The 17,074-nt window shown below is 33.9% G+C and overlaps 1 protein-coding gene and 1 pseudogene across 22 annotated transcripts in view; one reads left to right on the top strand and one right to left on the bottom strand.

Annotated features, from left to right (window-relative positions):
• Positions 1–16,836, top strand: part of ECT2 (epithelial cell transforming 2) — a 63,553-nt gene extending 46,717 nt beyond the window's left edge. For 12 of the 21 annotated variants that reach the window (XM_082688782.1, XM_082688781.1, XM_082688791.1 and 9 more), the window contains 3 exons: positions 11,087–11,194; positions 12,299–12,445; positions 15,488–16,836. In XM_082688782.1, coding sequence (XP_082544908.1) covers positions 11,087–11,194; positions 12,299–12,445; positions 15,488–15,577 — 345 coding nt within the window. In that variant the 3' untranslated portion in view covers positions 15,578–16,836. Of the gene's footprint in view, positions 1–11,086; positions 11,195–12,298; positions 12,446–13,949; positions 14,219–15,487 lie in introns of all 21 variants that reach the window. The other 9 variants (XM_082688793.1, XM_082688792.1, XM_082688789.1 and 6 more) reach the window with 1 other exon arrangement.
• LOC309841294 (phosphatidylinositol N-acetylglucosaminyltransferase subunit P pseudogene) lies at positions 4,020–4,415 on the bottom strand (annotated as a pseudogene). The gene has a single exon. The product of its transcript is annotated as a phosphatidylinositol N-acetylglucosaminyltransferase subunit P pseudogene (transcript).
• Positions 16,837–17,074: the final 238 nt, after the last annotated feature.

Genomic DNA, 17,074 nt, shown 5'->3' on the forward strand with positions numbered 1-17,074 from the left:
CAACTATTAAAATGAAAGCTTTAACTTCATTGCAATGCATTCAGACTAACCCTGTACCTTTCTGATGTCGGTGATTATGAATGTAGGAGAGTTTTAGTTTTACGTGAATTGAGGAAAACTGGTTTAAAAAGTTGTTTTGGAAAAGATTTTTAAAAATATAGACACACGGACATTTTGAGTCCCTAACTTACAGATAGGTCCTCAAAGCCTAATAGCTTCTGTGCCTTTCTGACTTGTGAGGCTTTTGGGACTTGTTCTGATGTACCCTGAGATTTTTTTTTTTTAAAGATTTTATTTATTTATTTATTTGACAGGTAGAGATCACAAGTAGGCAGAGAAGCAGGCAGGCAGAGAGAAGAAGGGAACCAGGCACCCTGCTGAGCAGAGAGCCTGATGTAGGGCTCGATCCCAGGACCCTGGCATCATGACCTGAGCTGAAGGCAGCAGCTTTAACCCACTGAGCCACCCAGGCGCCCCATACCCTGAGTTTTTTATTGGTGCTCTATGACCTGGCTGTTTGTAAAATAGAGGGTATCTTGTTCTAATCTTTTATCTTATTGAAAGCAATAGATGAGTTGTAGCAAGCTGTTTTTTCTGTTCGGCAAGTTGCCAATCTGGTTTTCTCAGCCCAACCTCTGAAAATCAAATATCATTATGAATATATAATTATCTTACACAGTTTAACGTGCAGATACATTGGAAAATCAAATTACTAAAGTTAAATGACTCACAGAAATCAGAGAGCCTGTAGGAGATCTTGGATGAAATCTAGATCCCTTAACAGATAATTTGATTTCTTCATTATATATGGGAGGGACATGTGAAAGACAGGTATAGACCCTTCCGTCCTTGTACAAATGACATAGATAGAGGAGAATGTATTGATAAACAACCCTTTTCAGTACAGTAGCACTATAATGGAAATTTGCCTTGGACATTCCTGTTGGAATATTATTTTATCATAGTTAAGTCTGACCTTGAAGACTATTGAGGTATAATTTTAGTGGTTTATAGAGTAGATAATATTTGACTAAAACCTCCTACTTAAGTGTTAAGAACAATTAACAGACTTTTTTTTTAATAAGGAGGAGATTTAAATTTCTTTTTCTTTCTTTTTTTTTTTTTTTTTTTCCGAGAGAGAGAGAGGATGAGAGCACAAGTTGGCAGAGAGGTAGGCTCTCTTCTGATCAGGGAGCCTGATGCAGTACTCTATCCAAGGAACCTAGGATCATGACTGGAGCTGAAGGCAGACACTAATGACTGAGCCATTCAGGCACCCGAGATTTCAGTTTTTGACAGGGAAAACCAAAGAATAAAATTCTGAGATTGACTACTTTGTCGTAATTGTCATTTACAGAACACTTCATCCAGCATGATTTGTTTTGTTTTTGTTTTTTTAATTTCTATGGGCCAACAATATGTTGTTATAAGTAAAAGATTGTTCCACAAAAAGGTTCACAGAAGGCTAGTGCATACAACAGTACTAGCTTGAAAAATGATGGAGACAGCTTTTGTTAGAAAGTTTACAAAATGCTCATTGTTAGGAGGAATTTTTTTTTCACAGCTCTCTAAGAATGCATATACAAAATGGATTACTGCCTATTATAGAAATTACTCCTACATTTATCATGTCAGACTAGATGGCTTATATAGTTATTTCCAAATTTATAACCATAATACTGAAGTGCTATCAATGGAAAAATTTTCATAAATTTATTAGCCATAGGATGGCTAATAATTCTGGAACTAAAATGTAAACAGCTAATGGAAACATTTCATACATTAGCCACAAGATGGCAGCAAATGTTTAACTATGTCCTGATTTATACTTAAATCACAAAATTCTTTCAAGTTGCGAAATTTTGTTACTACGAAATATTTTGTAAATTGCGATATTCTCACTGACTTCAGTTGAGTTCTTTCCCACATTTAAGATACTACATAGAGTAAATTTTAAAAAGCCCCGAGTTGATATCTTACCATTTGATAACATTTGCCTGTTGAAGATTTCTAAATAAACACACATACACACACACAGTGTAAAAGATAAAATTTTCTTGATTCTTTCAATCAGTAGTTTTTGTCCTTCTATTACAAATTTTGGGTTACCTAAACAATGGGAGCTTGCTTAATTAAGGGTCAAAGTAATACAGCTGTCTTATTCTGTACTGTTTCATTCTTCATGCCCATTTATAAATGACTTAAGAATTTTAAGCTGAAATGAAACCTAATCTAACCTCATTATTTTACCTGTGACATTAAGGCCAAGAATATAAAGCTTACATTAGAATCCAGGTATTCCATTTCTTGGTTAAACCCTTTTGTATAGCTTTTCTCGCCATGGGTATGGTGTCCCATTGTCTGTTCATTTAGAATTTAACATTAGAGTTTTAATCTGTTGAGAGTTTTATCTCTCAGAATACTTAGGTTTGTATTTTTGGTCTCTTGCCAGCATGTAGCCTTTAAATGTATGGTCCATACTCTTAAGGTTCATATATTGCCTAAGGCCAGATGGTAGCTTTCTAAAGTCATTGCAGATTTCTAATATCAAATATCAAAAGTATAATTTATTAACACGTGGATTTAAACAATGTTATTCTTCCACTACCCCTACTTTGAATAGTTTAGAGGAAGTAATTTGAAAATTAAATGCCCAATGCTGCAGCTCAGTTCTTTTACTACTAATTCTTCAAATTTCTTTAAAAAAATATTATTTTTTAAAAATATTAAGTTTTAATATTTTAGTTAAATCACTACTGGCTACTTTTCAGTAGCAATATTCATTCTTAGAAATTCTGTTTACAAGTTTAAGAACTAGCTACATGAATAATAGACTGAAAGTAGAACATGTAAGAATTTGTGCTTCTGAGCCAATGTTATTTATAATGGAGTTATTATGATTTGTACTTAAAATTATTCTGCTGGTTATTAGCCACACATAATAAGTTGCTAATATAAATATTTGTTATTGGTACTATTTTAATTTGGCTAAAGCAGACGTTCTGAGCTGTAAATATGATTATAGAGCTTGAGGAAATCACTGACGCACAAGCTAAGGGGAGGCATTACGTTACTAGTTATTTTTTCTTTAGCATCTGTGTTTGAGGACTAGTAGGAGAGGAGAGCTTAAAGAAAAAAGGGTCTGATAACTCACGTGTGTGGGCTCATTAGCTCAAGATGTCAGAAATGCTGGAAAATTTCTTTTGAATTAATACCCATGAATACATTTGTAGCGGAGATTTAATTTCTCCTGAAATTAATATGTCTCTCATTGGTAGAAATTGATGACTACTTTATTTCTTTCTCTTTTTTTTGAAGATTTTATTTATTTACTTGACAGAGATCACAATTAGGCAGAGAGGCAGGGAGAGAGAGAGAGAGAGAGAGAGGAGGAAGCAGGCTCCCCCCGCTAAGCAGAAGAGCCCGATGTGGGGCTCCATCCCAGGACCTTGAGATCATGACCTGAGCCAAAGGCAGAGGTCTTAAGCCACTGAGCCACCCAGGTGCCCCCAGTTACTACTTTCTAATCTTAAAATTTGCAGATCTGTCTTTAGAACGAGTCTTAGGTACATGTGAATTTGGGGCTTATTGAAGAACTCCTTCCCTTTCTAGCCTTTAATCCTTGAGATATGTTGAAATCATGAAATGTTTTTAGAATTATATTAGTATGTTATTAAAAGTGAGTTTTAGTTCTAGCATAAATTTTATTTTTATTTTGGAAATTTAGAAGAGTAAAGTTTTTTTGGACGATTAATTTAGAGGAAAGAGTAAAGTTTTTATTTGGAGGGACTTTGCTTTTACTGATAATTACTTTTTAAAAAGTCTGGTATGTGGTTATGCTGTATTTTATTAATTTCTAATATTCAAGAACATTTTATAATATCAGTGGAACTTAATCTTAAGACAAGTTCAGCTTTTTTTACATTTCAGTGTTGGGTACTATAAAAGATAGTAAAAATAATTATGGTCAAAATTATTTCATCAAAACTTTAAATGCTTGATGTTAGTCTTCATACAATTTACTTTTTGACATAAAGTTCTTTGGTTGCAAGAAAGAACATTTAATTTACTTCACTAATAGGAATATCTCTTAAGGTGGGCTGGTGTCTTCTTGGTATTTCTTCTGCTATTGATTTTTAGCATAGTTGCCTGGAATTGTATAAATGGAGTTGAGTGGAGAGGTACTCATCAGGTTTATAAGAGTACATTAACTGATTACTATGGTAATGAGGTAGATGAGTAGTGCAATTGCCTAGTATTTTTGAGGCCAATAGGTTAAGCCTAAGGAGTTTAGCCAAGATTCAGGTATAAAAAGCTCACACAAGATACAGTATGAAGCCAAGTTGAGAGCTTAAGAAAAGAACAAAGCCATATATCACTCTTTCTGGCAATGGTTATGGTGAATTTCCCACCATTTCCCTGAGGCTTTAGACAGTCTCAGTATCCAATCCTCTGCAGAATTGCATGTCTGAGAAGCATGAGTGGGGACGAGAGAGGAAAACTTGGGGAAAGACCAGGTCACGACAGTACGCCCAGGGTAGGTTTTTTTCAATATTTGGAATAGAGAGAATGGGAACTGTTAATAAGATAAGACTAGTAGAAGAAAACCTTGGAATAATAAAGAAAAGTTTCTCCTACTTTACATTTTTGTCTGTGATTTGCTCTATTTGCCTTTCTCTGTGTAGAGAGAACTAAAGGAAGTGTTTCCATCTTTATATCTTAGCAAACAGCTATACGTCTTCTCAGCCGCTAGAGCTACCTAGGTGCTTAGTCTTTCAGGCATTCTGAACCCAGAGCTTCTAGAAATGTAAAAGACCTCCTATCTATGTACCCTAACCAAATTAGAAGTAGTTTGTTTGTTGAGAGAAAACAGGAAGCCATCTGGTCTCTTTTCAGTTCAAAGTTTGTTATTATATGCTTAATAGTTAAGATAGCAATAGGAAAATATCTCTTATCTTTATTAGCAACTGCTTAGGGATTTCGTTTTATATTCATATTGTGAATTTTACTCTGTTATTTAAATGGAAAAATAATATTTGCACATAAGAAAAAATCAAATGGACGGAAGTATACACCAGTAAAACATATGCACCTGTCCCACTAGTCTTTTTTTCAGCAGTGCAACTTTTGACAGTTTCATCTGTCTTTCCAGAAAAAAAGAGTGTAGACACATCAATTTCTGGTTAGATGTATTCTTAGGTAATTTTCTATCTATAATTCTATTCATAAATGAGATCTTTTAGCTAAATTGTTTTCTAGTTGTTTTGTATGTAGGTTAATGTTTGATATGGATGTTAGTTTTGTAACTAGTCACTTTTATTAAATTAATTCTCCTATAGCTTCTAATTGTGTCCCACCTAATTCTATTGGACCTTTCAGTGTTTAATTTTTTTCAAGATTTATTTATTTGAGAGAGAGAGGGCATGTGCATGAGCAGGAGGAGCAGAGAGAGAGGGAAAGGCGATCTTAAGCAGACTCCATCCTGAGCGGGGAGCCCATTGTGGGGCTCGATCTCACATCTATGAGATCATGACCTGAGCCCAAAACTGAGAGTCTGACATTTAACTGACTTCACCACCCAGGCATCCCTTAAGTGTTTAATTTTTTAAAAATGTCTTGGGTTGACCAATTTAGAGTGAGCATTGATGAATTACTTTGAATTTTGAAAACAAAACATCATGAAGGAGGAGATATTTGTGTCAAAACATCCCTTTTCTGAATTTCCTTTTGTATCTAGGAGCATAAAAAACTTCTAGCAAATAGGTTTTTAATATATATTTGTTTATTGAATGAAAGCCAGTTTGAAATGAAATCATATGAAACTAAAATTGAAAATGAAATGATTGGGACGCCTGGGTGGCTCAGTTGGTTAAGCAGCTGCCTTCAGCTCAGGTCATGATCCCAGCATCCTGGGATCGAGTCCCACATTGGGCTCCTTGCTCAGCAGGGAGCCTGCTTCTCCCTCTGCCTCTGCCTGCCATTCTGTCTGCCTGTGCTCTCTCTCTCCCTCTCTCTCTCTGATAAAAAAAAAAAAAAAGAAAATGAAATGAGAACAAAATCAAATTCATAATACTAAAGTTACAGCTGTGCTTAGTTTATGGTATCATATGTACAGCAATGAAGGAAATGTGATCCTTTTATTATAAGATGTAGGAAATCTTTTTTTTTTTTTTTTTTTAAAGATTTTATTTATTTATTTGAAAGACGGAGATCACAAGTAGGCAGAGAGGCAGGCAGAGAGAGAGAGAGAGGGAAGCAGGCTTCCTGCGGAGCAGGGAGCTCGATGCGGGGCTCGATCCCAGGACCCTGAGATCATGACCCGAGCCAAAGGCAGCAGCCCAAACCACTGAGCCACCCAGGTGCCCCAGATGTAGGAAATCTTAATGCAGAACCTTACAGGTGTATGTGAATGGGGATAAGGAAGACTCAGGGATAGGCACAGCTTGAATCACAATCCTGACTGCTTTGTTTCTCATAAATACATATATATTAATAGTTTTTATTTTATTTTTTTTAAAGACTTATTTATTTTAGAGAGCGAGCTCATGAGAGAGCATGGCAATTGGCTGGAGGGGGGCAGGAGCAGAGGGAGAGAGTCCTCAGCAGACTCCCCGCTGAGCGTGGAGCCCAACACAGGGCTCTATTTCATGATCCTGAGATCATGACCTGAGCCAAAACCAAGAGTTGAGGCTTAACCAACTGTGCCATCCAGGTGCCCCTCAGTAGTTTTTCTCTATGTTGGCAGTAACCAACTAGAAAGTATAGGAAAGGAAGACCCCTCTTTCTAATAAAACTTGGTATAAATTTAGGAATAGCCTTGTAAGAGATAAATGAAAGTTTTCCATTTTAAGGAAACTATATAATACTTTGCAGAGAAATTTATGATGTTCCTGAATGAGAATGCTGCAATTCATTGTAGTTCTTATAAAATCCTACAGGAAATTTCTGGATTTTGACAGAATGACTCCAAAGATAATTTTTAAAGAAAAAGCAATTATAAAAAAAGTAAAGAACTGTACTTCTTTTTTGAGATACTACATTTTTAAAGTTACAATGATAAGTACATTACTGCACAATGAAAAGGATAAATGTCCGTGAAATAAGACTTTACACATGATAAATATAGTACTTTAACAATTTAATAAGATTTTTAATATATGGTGCTACGATAGTTGGTTAAATACGTAGGGAAGATTAGATATATATCCTAACCTCATATCGACATAAGTATGTAGGTAGAGTCGTGAGTTAAAAGTGAAACCATTTAAAAAACTTGTAAGAAAATGTAGTTGTAGGTGGTGAATGTTGAATCTTGTTTTGCTTTCTTTGATGTTGAGTTTTAGGCATTCTCTATATATTCTGGATATTAATCCCTTCTCAGATACGTCAGTTATATGATGTATATTTTCTCCTGTTCTGTTGGATTGCCACCTACTTAGTTGATAGAGTCTTTTGTACAACGTTTACCAATTTTTATTAAATCTCTTTTTTTGTTTTTCTTTTGTTGCCTCTGCCTGTGGTGTTATCGCCAAGATAGTACTGTTAAATCTAGTATCTTGAAGGTTTTGACCTATGTATTCTTATCTTCTAAGAGTTTTATAGTTTTAGTTCTTATATTTAGATCTTTGATCTATTTTGAATTAATTTTTGTGTGTGATATAAGGTAAGGATCCAGCTTTATTCTTTTGCCTCTGGATATCTAGTTTTCCCAGCATCTTTGTTGAAAAGGCTGTCCTTTTCCTATTCTTAATGCCCTTGTCAAATCACTTGACCATATTATATGAGGGTTTATTTCTGGGCTCTCCATTCTGTTTCATTCCATTCTATTCTATATCTTAATGCCAAAACAGTACTATTTTGATTATAGTAGTCTTCTTTTTTTTAAGATTTATTTATTTTAGAGAGAGAGAAGAGAGTGGGGGGTAGGTAGAGGGGAAGGAATTCTCCAGCAACTCCCTGCTGAGGGAGGAGCCTGGTATAGGGCTCAATCCCGTGACCCCAAGATCGGGACCTGAATTGAAATCAAGAGTCAGATGCTCAACACTGAGCCACCCAGGCACCCTTTAGTAGCAGGTTTTTATTTTATTTTATTTATTTATTTATTTAAATATTTTATTTATTTGACAAAGAGAAATCATAACGAGGCAGAGAGTCAGGCAGAGAGAGAGGAGGAAGCAGACTCCCCGCTGAGTCGAGAGCCCGATGCGGGGCTCGATCCCAGGACCCTGGGATCATGACCTGAGCTGAAGGCAGAGGCTTTTACCCACTGAGCCACCCAGGCGCCCCAGTAGTAGGTTCTTAAACCAAGAAGATTGAGACTGCCAACTTTGTGCCTTTTTCCCAGGATTGTCTTGACTATTTGGGGCCCTTTGTGATTGCATATGAACTTTGGCATGAAAATTTTTTTTTCTGTGCCAAAAAGTCACTGGGATTTTGATAAGGATTTTATCAAATCTGTAGATTGCTTTGGGTAGTACTGACATGTTAATATTAAATCTTCCAATTCAAGAACACAGGATATTTTTCCAGTTATTCATGTATTTTTTAATTCCTTTCAGCAACAACATTTTGTAGTTTACAATGTATGTCTTTCATCTCTTTGATTAAGTTTATTCCTAAGTATTTTATTTTTTTCTGATGTGATATTTCTTAAGGAGAAGAAAGTAGAGGCATTTTGTGTTAGAAAATAATGAAATGATAAAATTAATACGCTTATAATCAGAAGAGACTTTTATCATCTGTTCATTAATAGTAATTCCTTTGAGTATATAATGATATGGAAAACCATAATATACAGCTAATTGAAAAATATAAGATATAAAACTGAATAGAACCACTCCAATTTTGTTAAAATAAAACATTTTTGCATATAAAAATATATGTAAGAAGTGTGTGTAAATGTAAATAACAAATGACACTTAATTTGTTATTTTAATAGCAAATGACACTTGGTGGGTGTGGAGGCCAAGAAAAACAAATAGTTAACTTGCAGAGATCACAACCCTGCAAGACAGGAGTCTCCCTTGGTTTACAAATGTCCTAGAGATTTACAAGTAACTCAGTTCCTCAAGCCCTAACATCACCCTCCTCTCCATAAAACTGAAGGAGGCTGAGGCTGAAGAAAATGGAAACAAAGTTAAACCTAAATCTCACTAACAAGAACACTTGATAGGAGAAATGTGACATTCCACCAGGAAACTCCCAATTGTTGTCATGTTCGTGCCTCTTCAGAGGGAGAACGGCCTTGACTTGATAATAACCAGGGCTCTAATATCCTGACAGTCTTCTTTACCCTGATAGCCCTTCTGAACATCCCCTTTGTCCTCACCTACTGCTGAGCCAGCAGTCGTGGCCCAATTATCTACTGCCGAGTCCACCCCCACTCTGTCTTTAAAAACTCTGACTGTAATCCAGTTCGGGGTCCAAGTCCCTACTCCGCTGTACCGGGTATACTTGGGCCCAAGCTTAAGCTTTTAAATAAACCCTTGTGTGATTGCATCAGTGTTGGCTCCTTGGTGGTCTCTCAGACATGAAGACTTGGGCATAACAGTGGGTAATTTTCTTATTTTTAAATTTTTCTTTCAAATTTTCTATAATGGAATTATTATTTTTTTATACTCAGGAAAAATATTAATAGCATTTTAAAAAGTTACTGATGGGGGCGCCTGGGTGGCTCAGTGGGTTAAAGCCTCTGCCTTCAGCTTAGGTCATGATCCCAGGGTTCTGGGATCGAGCCCCGCATCAGGCTCTCTGCTCAGCGGGGAGCCTGCTTCCCCCTCTCTCTGTCTCTGCCTGCCTCTCTGCCCACTTGTGATCTGTCTGTCAAATAAATAAATTAAAAAAAAATAAAAATAAAAAAATAAATAAAAAGTTACTGATGATTGCAAATAATATTACCTCATCAGAATTCAATAAGTGACAGTCTTAGCAAATGGACAAAGTGGAAAGAGAGGGTCTGGAATAGGCATGGTGAATTTGCTTGTTTTAAGAAGCTTTGGCAAAATCAAGCCTGTCTATTGGATGTCAATGGTAGAGAGCCAAAACAAGCAAACTGTAGAGTATGATTTTTAAGACTATTATTTGCAAGGGGGTTTAACATTTTATTTCAAAGAACTACTGTGCATTGTCTTGTTTCATAATTCCTGTGGATTAAATATGCAGATATTTTCTACATTTTGCATTTGAGAACATTTTCAGAAAAACCAGTATTCACAAGGTTGTATTAAATTCTCTCTAGCCACAGAATGACAGTGGTGGAGGATAGTCTCAATAGTGCTAGACTAGAGGGGAAACTTGATTCATGACCTAGATTTATAAATTTAAAGTGCAAATTGGTTATAGGAGTATGCAAAAATATTTTGTCTCCCCTGCTTTTTTCAAAAAGCCCAAATGAAATTTGAGCAAGTGATATTTTGGATTACTTGAAAATTAGTTGTCTCATTTAAGGTTAATTTTGATCAGTGTTCTTGGCCTATATGAACTCTTTGACTCCTTTTAGAATGTAACATAAACTACAAACCTACTCCTCAGAAAACTGACCTTTGCATTTATGAACACACAGAATTCTGCACAGGATTTCAGGGAGGTTGCCTACCTCCTGTTTCTATCCATTAGCACTCCTAGGATCACAGATTCAGAACCTCCAATTTAGAATCCATCTAGATGTTGGCTGAGGAAGAAAGGAAAAAGGAAAAAGTCTAAGTTTTAATTTGAGATAATCTCAAGGAAATTGTTTCTTGATGTTGGTTTTATAGCAGACTTTATACTGAAGCATTATGTCCACTAAGGTTCTAACTTGTTGGTTTTAAGGTTGTTAAAAAGATTTTGTATTGAGTTCTTGTTTCAGTTGCTTTGGTGTCCATAGTCCTTGGAATGTATTTTTCACTTAGTGAATGCTAATTTTTTACTCTCCTTAAATTAGTACACTTAAGAGTTGAAATTATGTCAAGCATATAAAAAGCCCAAGTAGCTTCGTTTGTATATACTCCCATGTGCTTAGAGCCTTGATTTTAGAAGCAGTTGTGTATTTTTATTTTGTTTTACTTATTTATTTTAAAATAATAAAAAAGGGTTATTTTTTCAACAGGAGAATCTTATCTATAGTGCTGATCCAGAATCCTTTGAAGTAAATACTAAAGATATGGACAGTACATTGAGTAGAGCATCTAGAGCAATTAAAAAGACTTCAAAAAAGGTGAATCTTAGCTTATTATTTAACATATCTCCAAAATGTATTTTTCAGAGTATACTAAAATAATATTGCCATAAATACCAGTATAAGGATAGTCTAACAGAGCTGTTTTCTTGGTTCTAGGAAATGGTGCATAGAGATAATAGTTTTAGTTCAGCAAATTCTTTTGCTCAGTAATTATAACAACTTGTTATCCCTCCCATTCTTGTTATAGTGATGCTTCTATGCACCATGCTTCACTATAAATGTACTGGTGATCGTTTAGATGTAGATATGTGTACATTCATCTTAAATATTGCCTCAGATATTTTTTGGCAATGGGCACTGACAGAATCAGGAGACCTGGGATCTATTCTTGACCATAAGTATGTTTTAGTTTCCTAATGATGAAGATCACTTCCCTTCTTAACCTATTAGAGTTGAGGACTATGTAAGAATGTTGGCAATGGTGTATTTATTTATTCATTTAAAATGGGCTCCAAGCCTAGCATGGATCCCAATATGGGGCTTGAACTCACTACCCTGAGGCAAAATCAAGTCAGATAACTGACTGAGCCACCCAGGCGCTCCATGTAATGGGACATCTTAAAAGTAGAACTAGAATTTTAATAGTTCGAACAAAATTTGCAGTCATGATCTACAATTTTTTGTTATTATTTTCTTTGTTTTTGAGGGGAGGCCTTCTACTTTATTTAACCATCTTTGTATCTCCCAGCGTTTAATGTATACTAATAAACATGTTGAATAATGTCAAATGAGCTCTTTCACTTTTTTAATAAATAACTTGAGGTTCAAGTGGCCTTGGACTAAAGATTTCACAACCAAATTTTAGCAGAATCCGATAAAAACCCAGGTTTCTAATTTCCCAGGCCAGGTTTTTCCAGTCTGCTTTCTTTCTCCCTTTGGGCTATAGTGCTTTATGAGTGCATGGTGGAATAGTCTGCAATATAGTACTTCATCTTCTCACACAGTTTTGTCCAAAGAAATTCTAATTCTGCCGTATACCATTTGTAGAAAAACGTCACGTATATTTGGCATTGTTTATATTCTCATCAGTTGTATTAGATTTATCTATGCTTAATTAATTGTGACTCCTTTTATCTCTAGGTTACAAGAGCATTCTCTTTTTCAAAAACTCCAAAAAGAGCTCTGCGAAGGGCCCTTATGACATCCCAAAGCTCAGTGGAGGGAAGAAGTCCTTCCAGCAATGACAAGCATGTAATGAGTCGTCTGTCTAGCACATCATCATTAGCAGTAAGTGGCTTTGATCTAATGGGCTAAAGACTTACTCGTATTTATGGAGTTGGTATGGAATTTGTGAACTTTTTGAAGATGTAAGTCTTAATAAGTCTCTTTTTTTAAAATCTCTAAACTTTTAGCCTCTTTATTGGGTAAAGGTAACTGAGAGAAACTTTATTTAATGAACTAGAGACATACTTAGTGTATAATTTGATATGAAATTTTATTGGGATTGAGATACATTCAAAAATCTAAGAAAAGGAACATGTTTTATTTAGGCCCCTCACTTTAGTGTAAATAATAAAATGGTTCTGTTTATGGAGATTGGCTCCAAGAATATAGTGGAGATTGAGGTTTTTTGTTTTTAAACTATTTCTCTGATGAGTATAATATAATGAGGGTGATATGGATTCTAAATTCATATGTGGAGGATGATATAGTTCTAAATTTTTTAATGTTTTAAATATTTTTAAGTGTTTTCTGAATAATTCAAATTCCTAGTGATGTCAGAATTATTAGATAATTAATATTAGGGACATTTCTAACATTTATTACTGTCACTAACTATGTGAGTGATGTATCTCTATCTGTTCTTTATAAAATTATTATTGATCTAATCTACTAAGGTTAAGAAAAGCAAGTGACTCTTACTTCTTAGTTGTGTTTCCTTCAGTAAGTTTCTTATTCTCTTATCTTCATTTTTGCAGCTGAGAAGAAAAAAGAGGTTAAAAGTACTTAACCATATAGGGTTAAGTATAAGGACTAACACACACACACACACACACACACACACACACACACACAATGTGATTATCTAATGAGAAACAGTTTGAATAGTGGTTATCAACATGAACTCTGGAACTCACATGTTCAAATCCTGGCTCTGCTATTTGCTAGCTGTATGCCTTTTGGCAAGTTATTAAAGATCTCTCTGTTTCAATTTCACTATCAGTTAGATGAATTTAAGGTAGTAGTTGTAAGGATTAAATAAGTTTATATATGCAAATTGCTTTGAATAGTTCCTGGCACATAGTGAATGGCCTACTGTTTTCTGAATGGTTACCCTTTATTATATGAAATTTATAGATAAGGTACTTCATACACAAGAACTCTTATTTATTTATTTATTTATTTTTAAGGCAGTTCAGTCTCTAACTCAGAGACTTACAGTTTAACCTATGAGTATGTTTACACAAATTTTGGAGGAAGGTCAGCTTCTAGTGGGAGGGAAGTTATGCTTGATAATATAAATATATGCAAAGAAATTTGATAAAATGAATTAAAGTGGACAAAATACAGTTAGGCCAAAGTACTGCCCCTTCTTTATATCCTGCATCTATATAACTGTAACTATTATAAGCATTGCTTTTCAAATGAATGTAATTGGATTTTACAGGAAATTTTTAGAAAATTATTTATGGTTTTGTCACTTTTCTGTAGATAATATAAATAAGAAGTACTTAAAATATCTTTAAGACATTCATGTCCTCTTCTCAATTGCTTATTTCTGTTCTAACAGATTGTCCATTCTGTTTCCACAAGCAATATAATTGGATTTACTAAGCATGTTTATGTACAGCGCTCAAACTCTACTGGTGGGCGCTCTCAAAACTCCTGGTTTCGATCTGTCCGTCATTCTGCCTCACGAGCTAGTTTTTCAGAGATACTAGAAGGAAGTATTGATTTTTCAAATTTCAAAAAAAGTCCTATCCAAGTCATCTTTGACATTTGTGAAGAATTAGGAGATATGCCAAGCAATAATGGAAACAAGCCTCGTGAAAATTTAATGTGAGCTTATTAGCTATTTGAAATTTATATTTGTGAAAAAAGAAAGTATTCTTTCTTCACTGAATCATTATTAGGTGGGTGGGTACTTCTGAATTCACAACCTTATAACTGCTTCGAATTCATAACAATTTAAGCTTAATAGAGATTCCTTGTGTATTGGCACATAAAAATTTTTTTGCTAGGTAATTTACTCTTACGTCCAGAAAAAAATCAATCCCCTTAGAAATTTTCCAATTTATGAAAATGATCATTTTACAAGAATAGTAATAATTTTGATGTAAAGTAGATTCTTATTCCAAATCTAATTCTTAATCTTAGATTTATGACATTTATATAAAATTCATGCTTTTTAATATGGCAAATCATAAACGTTTCCCTTGAAGAAAATGTAAGCTTTTATACTATCTACTTAAATCATCTTTGTTATCACCTGAATGGTAATTCTTTACCAACCTAGCTCTTTAAATACTACATTTTACTACCTTGTTGATGAGAATTTACAACCAGCTACCTTGTTGGCTCTAACTTTAGTTATAGTTAGACATTCATGTATGTTAAAATAAAGCAGTAGCTTTCTTTTATAATTCATTTTGTTTTATACCTGCTCTGAAGTTTTTGGTGTTCTTGTACGTGTTCCTTTGTTATTATTGAAAATTCTTATGATGTTTAACTTTGACCTCTGAAACAATAAATTTAGATAGCTTAGTAACTTAATAATCTATTATCAGAAGTGCTGCTATTTTGCTCAGTTTTTATATGGAGCAAAATTATATACCTACACCTATGTATGGATTATACACATAATACAAAAACTGTAGGAATGTATGACCTTTAATTTTAGAGAATTATTTTTCATGAAGTAATTTCACTCCTCTTAATTTTGCTTTATGATTAAGAAGAAACCACTAGGGTTTGTCTTTTTACCTCAAAAATTTACTGATTTATAGTTTTCTCAAAGAACTTGAAACAGTATTTAATGTCACACCGAAATACCCTATTAGCAGTAAACCAGTTGAGTTAATATGTAGTTAACTAGCCTGTCCATTTGTTTTTTGTTTTCGAAATGCCAAAACAGTTTTTAATTATGTTTTCTTCCTATCCCCCTTCCCCTCATTTAAATTATTTTATTTATTTAAAGAGTTTAGAATTTTGGATGTTTTAAAATTAATTGTTGTGTTAATTTGTAAAATAATATGCATCATGCTAAACTATGTTATAATTTTTTAAAAGAAAAATGTAAATATAAAAATATTTGTCTTGTCTTTACAGGGTATCCCATCTCCCTCCCTTGTCAGCCTGCCTTCCTTCTTTGAAAGAAGAAGTCATACTTTAAGCAGATCTACAACTCATTTGATATGAAGCTTAAAAAATGTTAATTTATAGCAACTTATAAACACTTCATACTCAAGAAACTGACTTAAATGGTACTTGTCATAAGCACTTGGTGAAAGCTGGAAAGAATATATAGGTAACACTAAAACTATGTCATTTGATTTTCTTCTTGAAAGAGTAAGATTAACCTCTTACATATTTTGAGTTAATTCATGTAAAAAATTATATTGATTTTGATGTAATTTTTCTCTTTGCTTGAATCTTTCATTTGAAGACCAATAATTTAAGTTATTCATGATATTAGTAGCTTTGCAACTTGACAATAGTAAATAAATTTTATTGGTGGTTGCCAAATACTGCTGTGAATCTCTCTGTATATTGTCCATGAATGAATTTTTTGAAATACCTATTTGTGTATCTCAGTTTGTGAAGAAATTTAGTAATATCACAGAACTTACTAGATAAAACACCTGCACAGATTCCCAGTTAATAGTGGGGACTTGTTTCACCTATGCTGTTTGTAGTAGTTATTTAACTGCTCCTATTGCAGTTTATTTTATTCTCAAATGTTTTCAAGATCTAGAGTGTGGATTTTAAAAGATTTGCCCTCATTAACAAGAATAATAGTTAAAGGAGATGTTTCAAAATATTTTTGCAAATTGAGATAAGAACAGAAAGATTAAAGAATAATGTATATTTTGACAAATATGGTATTGGTGTATACTTGTTACTTTTTCAGGGACCATATATTTTGGGTGATTTTAGCCACTAGCAAATCTTCATTTAGTTTGATAGTGTGAGGAATTTTATTTTGAAGTATAAGACCATGGGGAAATTGTGGTATAGACTGTTATACATTTTATGAAATAATTCTAAAATTGACATCAGTTTTACCAATCTGCAGTAAAATACATAGGTACTTGTATGGTCTGCCTTTTATTTTGGTCCCATAATTAAATGTAAAATCAAATACATTTATTTGCTGTTGTAAAATATCTTTCAAACCTGATGTTAATTTTCACAATAGGTTTTTTTTTTTTAATAGTGATACAAAATAATCAAGTTTCTATGAATTTTTTATTTTTATTTCCTATTTGTTTAGGGAGTACTGTAAACACTTAATTGTCATTTAACAATTTTCAGTCATCTGCTTTAATAGTTTAACTGACTATAGATTTTTTTCTATACCACATATTTGCCATTTTTAAATAGTAAATCACTCTACTGATAAATTTTAAAAGCAGTTGTATTAGTAAGAACTTTGTAAATAAATAATTAAAACTCAAGTATATTTTGTTTCATGTTTTTTGTTGTTTTTTTAAAGATTTATTTGTTTATTTTGGAGAGAGGGGGAGAGGAGCAGAAGGAATGGGAGAATGAGACCTTCCAGCAGACTCCCTGCTGAGCATGGAGTATATTGCTGGGCTCCATCACAAGACCCTGAGATCATGACCTGAGCTGAAATCAAGAGTTGGACATGGTACCAACTGAGCCACCCAGGCACCCCTGTTTCGTGTTTTAAAC

Source organism: Mustela nivalis (genome assembly GCF_964662115.1).
Source record: "Mustela nivalis genome assembly, chromosome: 1".
NCBI classification, from domain to species: Eukaryota; Metazoa; Chordata; class Mammalia; order Carnivora; family Mustelidae; genus Mustela; species Mustela nivalis.